Source organism: Suillus discolor (genome assembly GCF_016758755.1).
Source record: "Suillus discolor strain FC423 chromosome Unknown F5147scaffold_23, whole genome shotgun sequence".
NCBI classification, from domain to species: Eukaryota; Fungi; Basidiomycota; class Agaricomycetes; order Boletales; family Suillaceae; genus Suillus; species Suillus discolor.
In genome coordinates, this window is record NW_024541270.1 from 547,106 (window position 1) to 564,508 (window position 17,403).

The following is a 17,403-nucleotide window of genomic DNA, read 5'->3' on the forward strand; positions in this document are numbered from 1 at the left end:
AAGTCGTAAAGAAGATGAAGCTATGTTGCACTTCTTCAAGTACTGATCAAGCCGCGTTTGGACGAGTAGCCTCTTTCAGCTTCTATATCCTACTGTGACATTCTACACATCACTAGAATAAAATTGCAGATTACGTCGTCCAGCTTTCACTCTGGGCACCATGTCAGAAAACAAATTATCATTCAGAGGTTAGTTATACAGGACTCGTCGGTGTGAGACGGACTCATATCCCCCAACAGCTTTACAACTAGCCAACGAACAACGGACTGCCTATGGTCTCCGGTACAATGATTTCACGCGATACAGGAAGCACTGTGCCAATAGAACGCATCGTCTCCGGTCCACCCTCAAAATGACCCATGGCAAGGGCCGAGAATTCAAGAAACTGCCTCCGTTAAGCACAGATAACATCAAGGATGGAAAGTGCGTGCTATATCACATCTCACATATCAAGAATTAATGAATCTCGGGTAGCTTGGAGCTTTTACTCTTCGAGTCAGAACGTGCCTGGGCCTACTCTCAGGATCTCATCACTCAATCCCTTCAGCCGGCCAATGAAGACCAGGCTGGAACTCTGCGGCATAGCGCCACAGGACGCTTCCGCCGTGCAGTACACTGGTCGACGCAGCTTCTATCGCACTGTCAATCTTTATATGCGTCTTCACACCTCTCCGCAGAAGGGCTCATGCAGATCACCATCTACACTCTCATCCTCAACGGTCGCTTCCTGCGATACCGGGACAGCTTTGAGGATGCGTTGATCCAGCTTAGCGTTGCAAGGCACCTTCTCGACGAACTCGTTGAATGTGCTGCGACAAGCAGAGACCAGGCTCTCGCAACGGTGTTTGCAGATGAAATCGGCCCTGAAATCAGGTATTGCGCACATGAGCTTGGAAGAGAGAGAGCGTACGATGTGGATGCGATCGCTGCTGAGTTGTCGGAAAAGCATCGAGGGGAGATTGTTGAGGGATGTGATGCTCTGATTCAGAAATTTAGGCAGGAGGGAGAAGTGGCTGGGAAAGGTGTGGGTAAGAAAAAGTTGACGACTTTGATGTGGGAAGGACAGCCAGTGCCGGTGCGCAATCCAGAGTTGGTGGATGTATTGCTGCGGGTGCAGGAGGCAGAGGCGAAGATTACGCAGTCGCGTGAGCCTGCTCGGACAGAGGGTGCTAGCGATAAGGGGAGGAAAGGCAAGTCGGGCGGTCATGGGTCCAAGAAGGGTGTTGCCGCATATGATGCTATTCTCCTTGCTCTTAGCGATGCGGAAGAGGTGGGCAGGAAATTGGTTGAAGCACAACAGGTGTGCGGTCACCTTCGCCGATTCGTATTTATCACTAATAAACTCGACAGAATTCTGGAAGTTCATCCACCTCTGCAGCCGGTACGCGTGATATCCATTTTGTTCACGCTTACATCGTCTATCAATTGCTCTCTCGCCGGATCCAGCGTGATCTCCTCCTAGTATCTGCTCTCCTCACCTCGCATCGACCGCAGGCCTCTGCAAAACCAAAGAAAGAGCATGTCGACGCCCGTCTTTATCCTGCAGTAGTCAAGCTCCTGGATACTGTCATCCAAGGTCTTGCTCAGATGCGCAACTTGAGTATCGTGGATGAGAGCCCTGACTTGGCTGCTGCTGTCGAAGCCCGTCTTACATTTACCAAAGCCCGCAGGTAAAGATCAACTTCTTCTGTATTATTTCCACACGCTGATGGTATTTCAAGATGTTCTTATCTCGCACATTGCTATGTAGCCGTGAAAAAATACGCCGAAGCGCTCTCGTTGATCCAACACGCAACTATCTATCTCCGTGAAACGCGTTCTACGTTGTCCATATTCTCAGAAGACCCTATCTCATCCGCATCACCTGCCTACTATCCCCTCACGTCTTCTGATCTAGACGCTCTAGAATCCGTCATCACTCAAGACGGACTGACAATCAAAAATGAATGGTTCGCGTACAACGGCGGTTCTATCGATGCGGACAACAAGACGTACAAGAAACCATTGTTTTTCGACATCGCGTTGAACTATGTGCAGCTGGATATGGATAGATTACTGGAGAGGGCTGGGAAGGCATCTGCACCTCCACTTGTTCCTGTGCAAGCCGTGCCTGCGAAATCACGTTTGGAGGAAGTGGCGAGACCAAAAACACCAGAACCACAGGCGCCTGCGAAGGGTGGACTTAGTAGTTTGCTCGAGGGGTGGTGGGGACGGAAGTGAGGTACGACAAAGTAAATTTTTATCTAGACATTTAGGCGAATGGTCAAGTACTGTAAAGCATACACAAAGCAAATGGGTAGCATATAGTTGGGCAGCTACTTCAAAAAAGACGCTCCACGATCATTGAGTAATGAACTAAGATGCAAAGGGCTCAATCAGGTGATGTTCATGAACAGTTAGAGTCAACTTACTGCTTCAGATGCAGACTCGGAAAACTGAGAATGACCCCCTAGTTTCCTTGCCTCGGGCTCACTAATGAGACTGAGGCTGCGGCCAAGCTTTTGCACCTCCTGCCAGAACTCGGAGTTTCCGGCCTCCCTGAGACACGATTCCTTCAGGTCCTTCAGGAAGCTGGTAACAATGAGCATTTGAGTGCCGAGGTGATTCAAATACTTACGCATTCCACGCATCAATCTCATCCTCCTTCAAAGACGTATCCCGCATAGCGATCATACACTCAATCATCTCCTTATGCCGCCTCGACGCGAACGGCCTCAGCACCACGTCTTTGATGATGACGCCGATATCTTCCACAGCCTTCGTCACCACGTCCCCTTGTGCAAGGTTTGTTTTGAAATCGCGCAGAAGATACGTCGAGCCGATGATACGGCCCGGCGCACGACCAGGGTCCACATCAGGCGACATAGAGCGTTCTGGGGTGGGCAGCGCGTTGAAGGGCCGCTTTTTGAGCAGGAGTGGTTCCTGATCTGATTCTTCTTCCGTCTCAGAGTCTGAAGCGGCGGATTTCTTGGCTGGGCGAGCGAGTTTTGGGGAGACGGGTACTTGAGACGCAGCAGGTTCTTTTCCTTTGCGCGATACGGCAGGTTTTTTGTCGAGAAGCAGCATGTCTTCGTCTTCGTCCATGGCGCGGACGTGGCCATCTTTGCGGACTTTTGTAGCTTTCTTAGGTACTGGGTGAATGTGATAAGTACGAGTATCGGGTGAATCATGAAATGGGAAGTAATCGAGCGCGTACCTTCCTTGACTTTGAACACTGCCTTGCATTCTGTGATTACATCTTTGCTAGCTTCGAGGGCCTGCCGAAGAGGGTTGATGTATTTGAGGAGTTCTGGATGGGGTGGTGGAAGGGGGTTACTGGTGATATCATTCACAACTGCACTGTGAAAGAGCGCCTGTTTCGTGCGATGGATAGCGGGGTTATAGGACTGTTGGGTGTCGTACCATGGAATTGGTTTCCTGTTTAAGAACTGGCTCAGCACAATAAAGCAAGTTTCTGGTGAATGAAAAGCGGACCCTTTATCGTCTTTCTCTCCTGAATCCATGATATCCATGGAGTCGATAAACTTGCCCATGACTTCGAGTTGATCTTCTGTGGGTAGGTAAGGGTGCTTTGTGACTGATTCGCCGTTTTTTGATACAAGGTTCTCGAGGGAGGCGAAGGTGTATCTCCGGACGTCGTCTGCGAAGGGCATCTATCACATCCAACAAGAAGTTTAAGGTCGAGAGTAGGGAAGGACGGAGGGAGACGCACTTGCACCCACAGCAGAAAATCGATGTTTTTATCAACATGTGCCTCTAAAACGCCCATCTTAGGGTCCATGCCATCCTTAGAGACCCAGCGCGCGATAGCGAGGACGCCTTTCTCATACATGCCTTGTACGATGGACGAGAGCGCGACCTGCTGTTGTGGTGCACCGGGGTCTGCCCATATATATTGAACTTCACCCATCGCCAGCTCCCGGCGGAACTGTGTCTGTGTGAGCTACGCACATGAAAATAAAGAGTGCACATACGTTCTTTGCATGGAAAAACCCGCAAATGTCGATGCCCTTTCTTGTATTCAAGCGCCGGAACTGTCCATCAGGGCACGGGGCGTACGTGGAGCCATATTTGAAGCCCCTGATGAGCTGTTCCTTCTCCACCTTTTCAAGGTTCTTGTCCTTATCTTCCTCGTCATCACTGCCTGTATCCATCTTATCCTGTTCTTCTCCCTCCTGAGTTGACCGATCGATGTAGTACTCGCTGCGCATCTTCAGCTGCGCAAACACCGTCATTTCTTCCTCATCGACTTGCATTTCATCATCAGTTTTTTCGCGTCGGCAGAATTTCTTCCAGCTCTTGGGGCGTGCGAGGGCTGTGCATTTACTGGCTTTGACGAGAATCTCGATGGCCTCCTCGGGTCGCACGTCAACATCTCCGAGGCGGAGAACGGTGCCCATGAGTGCAGATTTGGTTTCCTTCATGTCTGGTCTGGAGATTTCTTGGAGAGCAAAGATACATGTTCCAACAAGGCCATTGTCAAGGGCTGAGGTGAGCTTGTGGTAAAATGCTTCGTTTTCAACCTGACAAAAAAGGTGATTGGATCTGAGAGTATGAAAGGGAGGAAATGTACCTTTATGGTAGACTTGTCCTCCTCGTGGAAAGGGAATTCGTCATCATCAAAGTCGACGCCGCTGATGAAGTACAAATCAGGACACAAACAGAAATTGAACGAGTTACTTACATGATAGTGAGAGAGATTTCAAGAGAGTTCATTTTCTTGACAGTCGCCTCCCAGTCCTCGATTTCCATGGGACTCTGGCCATCTGTCACGATGACGATTTTACGCGTCCATGTGCGCTTCTTGTTGAGGTAGATGTCTTGTGTCTCGATACCGACGATGAGAGCATCGATAGCTACAGAGAATGAGATATCATAACTCCAAGGAATTAGTGAGTACACACGATCTCCTGAGTATTCTGAAGGCTGGAGGGCGTCGAGCTTGGAAAGGGTGGCTGAGTTGGGCTGAGCGATGGGAATGTATTCTGATACGTGTTGGTATCCGCCGTTTTTTTCGTGAATGATGTTTTCCGTCTCTTAAATATAGTCAGTACACTCGTGACGCATACAAGAAATGGTGGCGCACCTTCGGAGCCAAATAGGATGACGCCGCATTGGTCCGTTTTACGGCCATTGAAAATCTGTATTGATGTGAGTTGATGAGAGTAAGTCTCTGTTTATTCAACGTACCATTTCTTGGATCTTGAGCTTTACGAATTGTAATGCCCATTCAAGATTGGTCATCTCTGTGGTGCGTGGCTCCCCGTTGGGCGTAGGGGGTAATTCTACGGATCTTGTTGCACCCATCGACGGAGAGACGTCGATGAGGAACATTGTAACGGTGTACTGCAGGACATTTTAAGAATAAATTAGAATGAAAAAAAGAAGCATACTCCTGCGCGTTCAGCTGGCATGGTGGTGGTAAAAAGCAAACACGTCGGTCATTGAGAAACGCGTCAATTAGGGATGAAGCACGTGACCGTCGTGACTTGCTGACAACGGGCTGCGCAAACATATTTCCCACGGTATTTCTTCTTTTGTTTTGACTCTTGAGGAGGAGCCGAGAGGCACCGTACTAGTAGGCCGGACAAGCCACCCCATGGCCATGCAAGGCCAACTCCCAATACAGCCGGTAGTTCATCAACAAAATTCATTCACTAATAATCAACAGATACAGTCTGCAATGAACCAACAGCAGCAGCAGCAGTTATCGCCCGCTCAGCAGCGTCAGGCATATATGCGTTATAATATGTTTATTCAGGTGAGTCTTTATCTACTACAAAGATTGACATGTCTTTACCGCCTTTCAGCGCATTAAAGAACTCAGGCAATCAGGCGCCACAGTGGAGACCTCCCCTGAACTTGCACAGCTTGTCAAGCAAGTCAATGTCTATGCACAAGGAAATCAACAACAAATGAGTCAGTCTTTTGAAATGTTTAAACGAGGCTGAAAACTCATGATCTTTAGCTAAACAATCACATCCAGACCAGTCACAATCAAATGGCCACCAACCAGCACAACAACCATCCACTGATGGTCTCATTAATGGCGCTGCTGTCAATGGTCATCCTGCACCACAGTCTGTTCCAGCGCCCTCCATTACCCCCGTTTCATTTACTCCAGATCAAATATCTGCTCTACGTGCTCAGATAATGGCCTTTAGACTCGTTACCCGTGGTTCCCCCATTCCAGATCACCTACAACACGCAATTCGTGTTCCCAACACTGCTGTCCCAGATCTCGAGAAGCTTCTCCAGGGCCCAGATGCGCCCTCCCGTATAGTCGACAGTGCTGCTAAAATACAAAAAGGCCACATTGCTCCGCCTCCACCCACCGAAACACCTGTCCCAGTTGAAGTCATAAAAGAAGAAGAGCATGGTCCTCCTATCGACCCTGCTGATCTGCCCAAAGGCCCTTTTCTTGAAGAAGCTGTCAACTCGGGCGTGTACCCGTACAACGCATTCAAACTTCCCTTCTCCCACCTCGAGCGCCCACCCAACGTCGACCCCACTATGGTCGCAACGCGCCTCCAGCGGCTCCTCATCCCCTCCATAATGCCGGCAGGCCTCGACGTACACCAGATCATCAACGAGCGCGATCGCTTCATCGAGGCACGCGTACAACAGCGCATTAAAGAGCTCGAGGAGATCCCAGCCACCATCGGTGATGGGAACTTTGATTCTCTGGCGGACGTCATCCTAGGCTCGCACAAGCAGGAGCCCACTAATGACAACCAGCAGCTCTCGACGTTGTCCCCACACGGCAAGCTACGCGCAATGATCGAGCTCAAGTCCCTCAAGGTGCTCGAGAAGCAACGCGCCATGCGTGCAGTTGTTGCAGAGCGCCTGATCCAAGGCACCCTGCTCCCACTCAACCGTGTGGACTTCAGACGGGCTCGCAAGCCCACACTTAGAGATGCACGCATGACCGAGCAGGCGGAACGCAAGCAACGTATCGACCGTGAGAGGCGTGCAAAACACAAGCACGTCGAGCAGCTCGGCGTCATCTGTCAACATGGAAGGGATCTCATCGGTGTGAACCGTTCTGCGCAGGACCGTGTCGTGAAGCTTGGGCGTGCTGTGTTGTCATTCCATGCGTTCACTGAGAAAGAGGAGCAGAAGCGTATCGAGAGGATATCGAAGGAGCGTTTGAAGGCGCTTAAGGCGGATGATGAAGAGGCATATATGAAGCTTATCGACACGGCGAAGGATACGCGCATCACCCACTTGCTGCGGCAGACGGATACCTATCTTGATTCGCTCGCACAGGCTGTCGTGGCGCAGCAGAATGAGTCTGGTCCCTTGGATACGAACTTTGACCAAGAGGAAGGCCCCGCAAACGAGGCCACGTTCGGTGCCCAGGTCAGTGCTGATGCCCAGGACGACAAGGGCAAGGTGGACTACTATGCTGTCGCGCATCGCATTTCAGAGAAGGTCATGAAGCAGCCTAACATTCTTGTCGGCGGTCAGCTCAAGGACTACCAGCTCAAGGGCCTGCAATGGATGGTCAGTCTTTACAACAACAAGCTCAATGGCATCCTTGCAGACGAGATGGTGAGCAATGTCATTCAGGTTCTTTATATTATATCTCACAGGATCTTAGGGTCTCGGTAAAACCATCCAAACCATCTCGCTAGTTACCTTCCTCATTGAGGTGAAGAGACAACGCGGCCCTTATCTTGTCATCGTGCCTCTGTCAACAATGACGAACTGGTCTGGCGAATTTGCAAAGTGGGCGCCAGCGGTGAAAATGATCTCGTACAAGGGCAACCCTGCGCAACGTCGCAACCTCCAAGGCGACCTGCGGATGGGCCAGTTCCAGGTTTTGCTCACTACATACGAGTACATTATCAAGGACCGACCTGTTCTCAGCAAGCTCAAATGGGTTCACATGATCATCGGTAAGTGGGTTTGGGCATTTTGTCGGTTCTTGGCTGCTCATCTTCGGTATCAGACGAGGGACATCGCATGAAGAACACCCAGTCGAAGCTTGCGCAGACGCTCACGCAATACTATCATTCCCGCTACCGCCTCATTCTCACTGGTACCCCCCTGCAGAACAACCTTCCCGAACTTTGGGCCCTCCTTAATTTTGTCCTTCCCAAGATCTTCAACTCTGTCAAATCATTTGATGAATGGTTCAACACGCCGTTCGCGAACTCGGGTACAGGGGACAAGATCGAGTTGAACGAAGAAGAGGCACTGCTCATCATCCGGCGGTTGCATAAGGTGTTGCGGCCGTTCTTGTTGAGAAGGTTGAAGAAAGACGTGGAGAGCGAACTTCCAGATAAAGTGGAGAAGGTGATCAAAGTCCGCATGAGCGCCCTGCAGAGTCAGCTGTATAGGCAGATGAAGAAGCACAAGATGATCGCCAATGGAAAGGACGCGAAGGGGTACGTTGTTTTTGCTTTCGGTGGAACGGGCGGGCCATAGTGCTGATTTCTTTGTTTTCTAGCAAATCTGGAGGTGTGAAGGGTTTGAGCAATGAGCTTATGCAGTTGCGCAAGATTTGTCAACACCCGTTTTTGTTCGAGAGCGTCGAGGACAAGGTCAATCCCACCGGACTTATCGATGATAAATTGGTAAGGTCGGCCGGCAAACTCGAGCTCTTGTCGCGTATCCTTCCCAAGTTCTTTTCAACGGGTCACAGGGTGCGTCGCACTCTATAATCGCCCGCGCTGTACTGATCGCCGTGTCTATCAGGTCCTTATTTTCTTCCAAATGACAAAGGTCATGGATATCATGGAAGATTTCTTGAAGATGATGAGCTGGAAGTATCTTCGTCTTGACGGTGGTACGAAGACGGATGAGCGTGCCTTGCATGTACAGCAGTTCAATGCAAAGGATTCGGAGATTAAAGTCTTCATCTTGTCAACACGAGCTGGTGGTTTGGGTCTCAATTTGCAGACTGCAGATACGGTCATCATGTGCGTTATTCCTTGTGGTTGCATCGTTCTCTATGCTGACGCGTAGGTTTGCAGCTTCGATAGTGACTGGTGAATGAGCTTCTGGCTATTATTTGGACAGGAGTACTGATGATAATGCCCCAGGAATCCTCATGCTGATCTTCAAGCTCAAGATCGTGCTCACCGTATCGGCCAGACCAAGGCTGTCCGGATCCTCCGTTTCATCACGGAGAAGAGTGTCGAAGAAGCCATGTATGCTCGCGCGCGGTACAAACTCGATATCGACGACAAGGTCATTCAAGCCGGTCGTTTCGACAACAAGTCGACGCAGGAAGAGCAGGAAGAATTCTTGGTGGGTGTTCCAACTCTCTTACACATTGTAACGGATGACTAAATGGGTGGTATGCAGCGGTCCATCCTCGAAGCAGACCAAGAGGAGGAGAACGAAGAAGCCGGTGACATGAACGACGATGAACTTAACGAGATGTTAGCGAGAAACGACGAGGAGGTTGAGATTTTCCGCAAGATGGATCTCCAGCGAGAACGGGATGCGTTAGACGCGTGGCGTGCGGTCGGAAACAGGGGGAAACCGCCATTGCCGCTCATGCAGCTTGAAGAGCTACCTGAGTGCTATCAGACGGATGAACCGTTCGAGCCGAAGGAAATTGATGATGCCATTGAGGGCCGTGGTCAGCGCCGTCGTAATGTCGTCAATTATAACGATGGTCTGAGTGATGAGCAGTGGGCGATGGTACGTCTTTTAGGATGTTGCGAGGTATGCATGCTGACTGGGAATTTAGGCTGTGGAGGACGGCGAGGATTTGCAAGAACTCGTTGACCGTGCCCGTGGCAAGAAAGAACGACGAGCTGCCAACAAGCTTCTCAAGGATACCGATACACCTGGTCGTAATACTCCAGCGTCAGACGTGGGTGTCGGGCGCAAGGGCAAGAAGGGCAAGGGGAAGATGACTGCCAATGACTACGACACACCTGGTGCGGCTGGCAAGCGGAAACGTGGGATGAAGTCCATGTCGGTGACGCCTTCGGTAATCGATGATGAGGAGGAAGAGCGTGATATGGTGAGCTGATCCTGAGTGTTTATCAAAAAAAGAATCTCATGATGGCGCGGGCATATAGAAACGACGCAAAACGAAGGCGGGTGACCTATCGCCTGCAATAAGGGATAAGATGAAGAAGGCTTTCAATGAGGTTCTCAAAGCGGTTCAGGCTTGTGAAGACAAAGATGGCCGGAAACGTTGCGATCTTTTCCGGGAGCTTCCCGACAAGAGAGTGAGTAGAAGGGATCCGGTTTCATACTGCAGCGATATACTGACGATACAATCAGGATTATCCTGATTATTATCAGTTAATCACACATCCGATTGCCTTGTCCACACTTCGAAAGCGGGGCAACACTGGATATTACAAAAGCATCACGCACTACAAAGAGGACTGGAAGCTCATGTTCAACAACGCACGGACGTATAACCAGGAGGGTTCGTGGGTATACATAGATGCTGAGGAGATGGAAAAGGTGTTCTACAGCACTTTGGAGAGAGTTACTGCAGGGACGGGACTACCTGGCGCCTCACCAGCTCTAGGTGGACCCTCAAGTTCCGCAGCATACGACTCTGCGCTTACACCCATGGATGAGGATGAGCGGCCGCAGCGGGGCAGGGCTCGGAGTGCTGGTCGGAAACAGGTGATCAGCGATGATGAATACCTGACGCCGAGTGATGATGATTAGATACACCATCCTTTGTCTTTTTTTTCGTTTTGTTCTTGCCTCCATTTTTATGACAGCATCCTTTTGTGGAGTATTTGTATTGGTACACAATATCACGTATGTATGATATCTACAGGATGGTACCACCACCACTCGGTGTGAAAGACGAAGCCTGCTCTTGGCCTCTAGGATTCGATTTAGTTAGTTGACGATGATTTAAACCCTTCAATCAATACAGTGTGAATACACCGGGTGCAGGACGCTTCAAGGATATATGTGGGGAATGCGATATCGACTCCATCACTCCAGAGTACTTGTCGACATGGGACCTTAATTCAATGATGCGAGACACAGTTGTACCCAAAGCGCCAAGTGCCGGTGCCGGTGCCAGTGATCGCTGGTCCATTGATTTACAGTAGAAGGGACATAGTACGCGTCGCATTGTGCTCATAGTGATAAAATTAGAATATTATGTAATTTTGTATTCTACTACATCACACGTGACCAGACATCACGTTACCTATCACCACTTAAACCCCTTTGATTTCAAACGAAAAGTTACATTTTAGCCTCAATTATTGTCCCCTATTCTGACTCCCATTTTGTATCGCATTCTATCGTCAACTTGAACCTCTGTTGTGAGATTGATGTAAATATTTCCTTTCATTATCTCCTTTCTCGCTCTCTGACCCGAATGACAATTCCTGGCGAGTTTCAAGTTGTAGCAATGGCCGAAGGAACTTGGGAGAAGCTGTCCCAGGTCGCTGTCCCGGGTGCTGAATATGATTCCCCTGAACGCCAGCCCCATCCGAAATGTTTGAAAGAGACCCGAGTGAACCTTCTCAAATCGATCTACGGATTGTTGGACAAGCGAGAGATGAGCCAGATCATTTGGCTGCATGGCACGGCAGGCGTCGGGAAGTCTGCCGTGGCATTCACTGTGGCCAAGAGGATGAAAGGTCTGATGATGACGGAGAAGACGAAAATCGAAACAAGGCTCGCGGGAACATTCTTTTTCGCGCGCAAGCACACGAAACGCACCACGGCCGGACATTTCTTTGCGACCCTTGCTTACCAGCTTGCGAGCAATTTTCCTAGCGTCAAGAACGACGTGAACAAAGCTATCCACGAGAATCCTGCGGTTCTAGACTCCAGAAAATCTCTTCGCGACCAGATGATGGCGTTATTTCGCCGACCTCTCTCGCACCTGCAATCCAGTCTGCGCGAGTGTCCGCCTCCGGTGTTTGTTGTCGATGCCCTCGATGAATGCCAACCTGAAACCGTCGCCGATCTGATCTCCCTCCTCGGGGAAGCTCTTCGTGATCCTGAACTTCCCGTGATACATATTCTGCTCACCAGTTGCTTTGAAGAGCATATCCGTAAAGCCATTCAAAAAGAAGAGATGCGCACGCTGGTGCATGAGATACCGGTGAACACTTCTGGGGAGAGCGTTGCTGGCACTATTTCATTAGACGGCGAAGATGTGGACAACGACATCTGTACATTCTTGCAGCATTCCTTCACGGAGTTGCGAAATCGCCATCCTGATTTCCCTCAGCCCACTGTGGATAATCTTATCCGGCTGGCGAACCGAGCTGGCAGACGTTTCATCGTGGCGTCTACAATGATGAAGTTCGTCGATGACGGATACAATGACCCCCGGGGTCGCCTTGAACTCATGCTCGAGCTGACCAATGAACTGCTACCTGGGACGGAAGTGTACGGGCTATACAACCGCATTCTCTCCACCTGTTCGAACCCCAATCGTGCATACCAGCACTTGTCCTTTGTTGCTGCTCTCGCAGACCCTCTGCCCATTTTACAAATCTCGAAGCTCCTTGGTCCTGGTCAAGGCAGCGATGTTGAGACCACGCTGAAACAGCTACGTTCTTTCATGAATATTCCCTCTGACAGCAGCGAATCCGTGAATATCTACCACTCGTCCATTCGGGACTATGCTTCAAACTTCTCAAACTGCAGCCTCCGTGGATTACAGCCCATCCCACCACATTCCATGCTTGCCTATTCATCTTTCCGCTTGATGATTCAAGACATTCCAGCACGCACTGCTCTCATGGATGCGCTCCTAGAATTGAAGTCGCAGAATCAGGCTACGCAACCCCATGACCCCCGGAACTTGCAACAGTCGTTAGCCTTCATCGTTGAGCCACCGGAGCCGCTGCAGGTCCTGATGAGACTGTTATGGCTTCGGGGAGCTCGCGGGTCGGGTTTGCGGTCCTGGCTAGGGACTTTGGACGGACGTGCGTGGCTGCAGACCCAATGTGGGGAAGACTATTTGCAGACACAGGAGGGGGAAGACTGGCTTCACACCTGGGCCGGGAGGGATTGGTTGCAGACCTACGCGGGACGCACTTGGTTGCAGACAGAGAGAGGGCGAGGGTGGCTGCAGAGTGGGCCAGGGCGGCTGTGGACTCAAAGACGGGGACAAGTCGCTGGAGACTCTGGCGGGGATATGCCATTGGAGACATGGACCGCGAAAGCCTCTTTGGAGACCTTCAGCGAGCAACGCTCGCTGCAAACCCGGGATGGGGGAGAGCTTCAGACCCTGACCAGCCAAGTCTGGCTGCAACAAACCCCGAGTGGCCGAGAATGGCTGGAAACTCAGAGGGGGCGAGGGTGGCTCGACACCGAGAGCGGGCTACAATGCCCGGACACCAAGTACGGGCAAGAGTGGTCACAGACACCGACCGGGATGGAGTGGATAGAGACATCCAGCGGGGGGAAGTGGCTGGACACATCCAGCGGGGAAGAGTGGCTGGACACATCGAGCGAGGGGGAGTGGCTAGACACATCGAGCGGGAGCGTGTGGCCGAGCGAGTGGCTGGAGGCACAGAGCAGGAGGGAGTGGCTGAAATCACAGAGCAAGATGGCGCAGATGAAGCAGCTGGACACACCGAGCGGGAGGGAGTGGTTGGAGACACCGAACGGGAAGGAGTGGCTGGAGACACCGCACGGGAGGGTGTGGCTGGAGACACCGAACGGGAGGGTGTGGCTGGAGACACCGAACGGGAGGGAGTGGTTGGAGACACCGAACGGGAGGGAGTGGCTGGAGACACCGAACGGGAGGGAGTGGCTGGAGACACCGAGCGTAAGGGAGTGGCTGGAAACACCGAGCGGGACGGAGTGGCTGGAGACACCGCACGGGACGGAGTGGCTGCAGACACCGAACGGGAGGGAGTGGCTGCAGACACAGAGCGCAAGGGAGTGGTTGAAAGCACCACGCGCGGGGGAGTGGCTGATAACACCGAGCGCGCGGGAGTGGCTGGAGACACCGAGCGGGATGGAGTCGCTGAAGACACCGAGCGGGATGGAGTGGCTGCAAACACCAAGCGGGATTGAGTGGCTTGAGACCCAGAGTGAGCGCAGCCGCCTGCAGACCCTAACTAAACTGCAAAATCCAATCGGACATACATGGCTACACACCTTCCACGGGCGAGAGTGGCTCCTGACCCAGAGTGGGAGAGAGTGGTTACTAATCCAGAGCGCGCAAGAGTGGCTCCTGACCCCAGGAGGGCGAGAATGGCTGCACAATACTCCGGGCGGACAAGAGTGGCTGCGGACCCCAGGTGGGCTGCAGACTGAACATGGCCGAGAATGGCTACAGACGAAGAATGGACAAGAGTGGCTGCTGACCCTGAGCGGGCGAGAGTGGCTGCAGACCATGGGCGGACGAGAGTGGCTGCAGACTCAGAGAGGACGAGAGTGGCTACAGACCCCCCGTGGTCAAGCATGGCAGTTGACCCCTGCGGCGTCCGTCTGGGTGACAATGGAAGACTTCTCGAGCACGTTGGAAGCAATCCGCGAGTGCGCGATCACCCCACGATTGCCTTCATCATCAGCTTTTCAAGCAATCCAGGAGTTTAAGAGCTTACCAGATTTCTTGATGTTTCCGGCGTTCCTGGTATTAAGGCCCCAGGATCACTCCACTTCCGCATCCCTACAAGATTGTCCAGACATCGAGGTTATCCACGCTATGACTGCGTTCACAATTTTTGCAAACGAAGCACGGGATCGAAGTCGATCATCTTCTGACGCCCTGAAGTATGCATGTCAAAACTGGTTCTTCCATCTCTCGCGAGCTCTTAGTATAACGGACGACACGCTCAACTGTGCATTCAAGGTCTTCTGGGATCGCCACCTCCTCTGCTGGCTTGAAATGCAGTGGTGTTCGAAGGGCTTGCAGTCCTGCCTCCTTATGTTATCCGAAGGAGAGAAACTTGCACAGGTGTGTTCTCAATGATTTCGGTGTATTCAGCACCTGACCTGCGCACGAAGGAACGTCTCATTGAAGCTACAGGGGCATTTCAGTCCCGGGTCTGAAACTGTTGATTTTATGTACTGGATGTCATGCTGTCTTGTTATTTCGCGTTGATATTTCTCTTTCACGTCGCTTGTGTATTTTCAGAAATTGTCATGTTGAAGAAGATTGAATTGTTGCGAAGGTTGAGTGGGGCGCCGCCCGCCCCTTCCCCTGCATTGATATTCTTATTTCACATCGCCTATGTAGAATTTGAAATGTTAAATAATATTTGTGTTCCCAGTTGCAAAATTCCATCGCGAACTTGTATTAAATGACATGAAAAGAAGTTGACAAACTCTCCTACCGTAGTTTGAACTTTGCTGACTCCTCCGAACTCTCGATCTATCTTCGCCACACACGGTAGTTGAACGTTGAGCGCTCGAGCAGAGGCGTCAGCAGACTGACAGAATGATCACTCGCTTGATCAATGATATGGTGGAACACTGCAGCTGAAGAGCATATCAAAGGCGAATGTGGCGTAATGATCAAGACAAAGTTAAACTCCTCTCCGTGCAGCAACCCCTGCCGAAATCGTGGCTTTCGTCGAAACGAATAAGATATGCAATAGTATCTGAAGACGACTTGAATTAATTTATGTAATGAACGAAGTTGCTATCTTTCAAGTTTCAATATATAGCTTGATCATTCATATTTACAACGTACCAATGATATGCACGCACTGGCAGGACCTATCTTCAGATTAAGATGGATAATAATCGAGAAGCAAATCCGCACAGAAGACTCAGAGCCAACATCTTCATACGAGGTGTGGCACGTGCATCGTGACAGGTACAGACATTAAATGTCGTGTTGCGCATCATCAAAAAAGCCTGGTGGTACTTAGTCCGAGTGGATGGTCAACGTTTCAACGTTCTGGAATCTGGGCTGAACATCACATCGGCACAACGAACTGATTACATAACTGAAAAGAACTCGCTTTCAAGAATAGGCAACACCTCACACGCATAACCAGGCCTACGGTACTCAGGCGGCCTCTCTGTATGTATATACAGTTCGAGTTTTCAAAATTTTGTTGGAAAGCACGACGCTCAGTGTTGGTGAACAACGACTACATTCACAATCTAAGTACCTGTTGGAAAGCACGACACTAAGACAACTCTAAGTAAGTGTGAAACAAACAGCAAGACAAACGAGACGCGTACCTCAGTGTTGGTGAACAACGACTGAGGTACGCAAAGAGCAAGATGACAAGGTATTTGAATGTTACAAGATACGGGGCTCGAAGAGCCGGAGAAGTCAATGACCATGCGGCGCCAAGCGCGACGCATGTGGTACGAAGTGGCGAGGTTGAACAATACCCTAAAGTAATGTTAATCAGTCCCAAAACCGAAACCCCAACTCCAATAAATTTCACGTCCACTACACCTGCGAGCGAGTTCCGATTCCACTCCATGCAGCCAGCGCCTCAGCGCTCAGCAGTCACTTGAATCTACTTGAACTAGCTTTTGTTGCGATATAGCTCATTCACATTTACAACGTACCATTCACGCAGATGCTGTTTTCGCGTGATAAGATGGGCGATAATCACGCATATTGATGTGTTGAAGGAATTGGATCTGCACAGAAAAGCCCTCTGACAAGACGAGCTGCGCAGCGGCAATCCGAGTCACTTGAAATATGTAATGTTGGATCTATCCTTCTACTTTTTCTGCCAGTTCACTGATGATCTAGGGTTGTCACATCAATCACGATTTCTCAACCAGGACATCACTGGTAAAACCTGATGGGCCTCTCGTCCCCGCACCAACTCCATGATACAAATCAAATATTCTGCGCTAACCATTTCTAGAATCCTGATGATACGATAGACCCCAATTTCCGAGGTAAGGCCGAGAGGATACACATGAAGTGACAGATGGTGATGAGAGATAATAAGATGTGTTCGTAGGGAGGTATTGCCGGTAGCCAGGCTAGGACGTGAGTTTGTTTGCTTCATGTGGATCTCACCTATTTTTGAGGGCTGAGCGCTGAATTTTCTGGTCTGGCGTCAGGCTGACGCAATGTGCATTTGTTGAGTGACCTTGGATGAGCTGCTATGTTCCCCAGGACTATGCTGGACGAGGTGACAACTTTTTTGATGGTCGTCCCATGATCAGTGCGTAAATGAAGTGGTACTGTGCCTCTACTACTTGAGCTTGAGCCCCTGGATTGATTGACCTTTTTTCATGCAAAAATATCTACTTCAGCCAATTACATATGACGGGAATAGCCATCATCTCTTGATCTCATTTCAGCGATCCAAGCACTGGATGGCGACGGGATAACTAGCACAAATGCCATCGTCATACGCCCACCAAGTTTGCCTCCCACCCACAACTATTATCTACCGATATGACCCTAGTCTCGAATGATCCCTCTTTGTGGCCGATTATCAATGCATATCGTCTTTCAAGCTATTTTTCGGGTTTGTAGAGAACAGTCGGATGTTT

General features: G+C 50.5%; 4 protein-coding genes across 4 annotated transcripts; 3 read left to right on the top strand and 1 right to left on the bottom strand.

Moving 5' to 3' along the window:
* Positions 1-59: 59 nt before the first annotated feature.
* On the top strand, positions 60-2,355 carry F5147DRAFT_150216 (uncharacterized protein). Its single transcript, XM_041428289.1, has 5 exons — positions 60-188; positions 240-423; positions 475-1,300; positions 1,351-1,670; positions 1,722-2,355. Exons 1-5 carry the CDS (start codon positions 161-163, stop codon positions 2,218-2,220), a joined length of 1,857 nt encoding a protein of 618 aa, XP_041293682.1. The 5' UTR covers positions 60-160; the 3' UTR covers positions 2,221-2,355.
* Positions 2,341-5,414, bottom strand: F5147DRAFT_773027 (SPOC domain-like protein; the record flags this gene model as incomplete). Its single annotated transcript, XM_041441409.1, has 13 exons — positions 2,341-2,355; positions 2,412-2,571; positions 2,618-3,131; positions 3,197-3,417; positions 3,475-3,653; positions 3,713-3,928; positions 3,975-4,523; positions 4,574-4,634; positions 4,685-4,856; positions 4,905-5,036; positions 5,087-5,141; positions 5,191-5,346; positions 5,394-5,414. 13 exons carry the CDS (start codon positions 5,412-5,414, stop codon positions 2,341-2,343), a joined length of 2,451 nt encoding a protein of 816 aa, XP_041293683.1.
* A 121-nt stretch (positions 5,415-5,535) lies between these two features.
* F5147DRAFT_692176 (SNF2 family N-terminal domain-containing protein) lies at positions 5,536-11,079 on the top strand. The gene is made up of 13 exons (XM_041437180.1): positions 5,536-5,761; positions 5,811-5,919; positions 5,969-7,554; positions 7,604-7,901; positions 7,955-8,393; positions 8,456-8,651; positions 8,704-8,927; positions 8,982-8,996; positions 9,051-9,258; positions 9,316-9,657; positions 9,707-9,985; positions 10,044-10,196; positions 10,252-11,079. The coding sequence occupies exons 1-13, from the start codon at positions 5,600-5,602 to the stop codon at positions 10,651-10,653; spliced, it is 4,413 nt and encodes a 1,470-aa protein (XP_041293684.1). The 5' UTR covers positions 5,536-5,599; the 3' UTR covers positions 10,654-11,079.
* Positions 11,080-11,281: 202 nt separating this feature from the next.
* F5147DRAFT_635171 (uncharacterized protein) lies at positions 11,282-14,893 on the top strand (the record flags this gene model as incomplete). The annotated part of the gene is made up of 2 exons (XM_041432882.1): positions 11,282-12,780; positions 14,671-14,893. The coding sequence occupies exons 1-2, from the start codon at positions 11,327-11,329 to the stop codon at positions 14,891-14,893; spliced, it is 1,677 nt and encodes a 558-aa protein (XP_041293685.1). The 5' UTR covers positions 11,282-11,326.
* Between the last annotated feature and the right edge of the window lie 2,510 nt (positions 14,894-17,403).

Excerpts from the sequence above, each read along its gene's own strand:
- F5147DRAFT_150216 (XM_041428289.1), top strand. The coding sequence starts at position 161 with ATGTCAGAAAACAAATTATCATTCAGAG. Across the intron at positions 189-239 it reads AAACAAATTATCATTCAGAG|CTTTACAACTAGCCAACGAA; the intron begins GTTAGTTATACA and ends ATCCCCCAACAG. Across the intron at positions 424-474 it reads GATAACATCAAGGATGGAAA|CTTGGAGCTTTTACTCTTCG; the intron begins GTGCGTGCTATA and ends AATCTCGGGTAG.
- F5147DRAFT_692176 (XM_041437180.1), top strand. The coding sequence starts at position 5,600 with ATGGCCATGCAAGGCCAACTCCCAATACAGCCGGTAGTTCATCAACAA. Across the intron at positions 5,920-5,968 it reads AGGAAATCAACAACAAATGA|CTAAACAATCACATCCAGAC; the intron begins GTCAGTCTTTTG and ends CATGATCTTTAG. Across the intron at positions 8,394-8,455 it reads AATGGAAAGGACGCGAAGGG|CAAATCTGGAGGTGTGAAGG; the intron begins GTACGTTGTTTT and ends TTTGTTTTCTAG.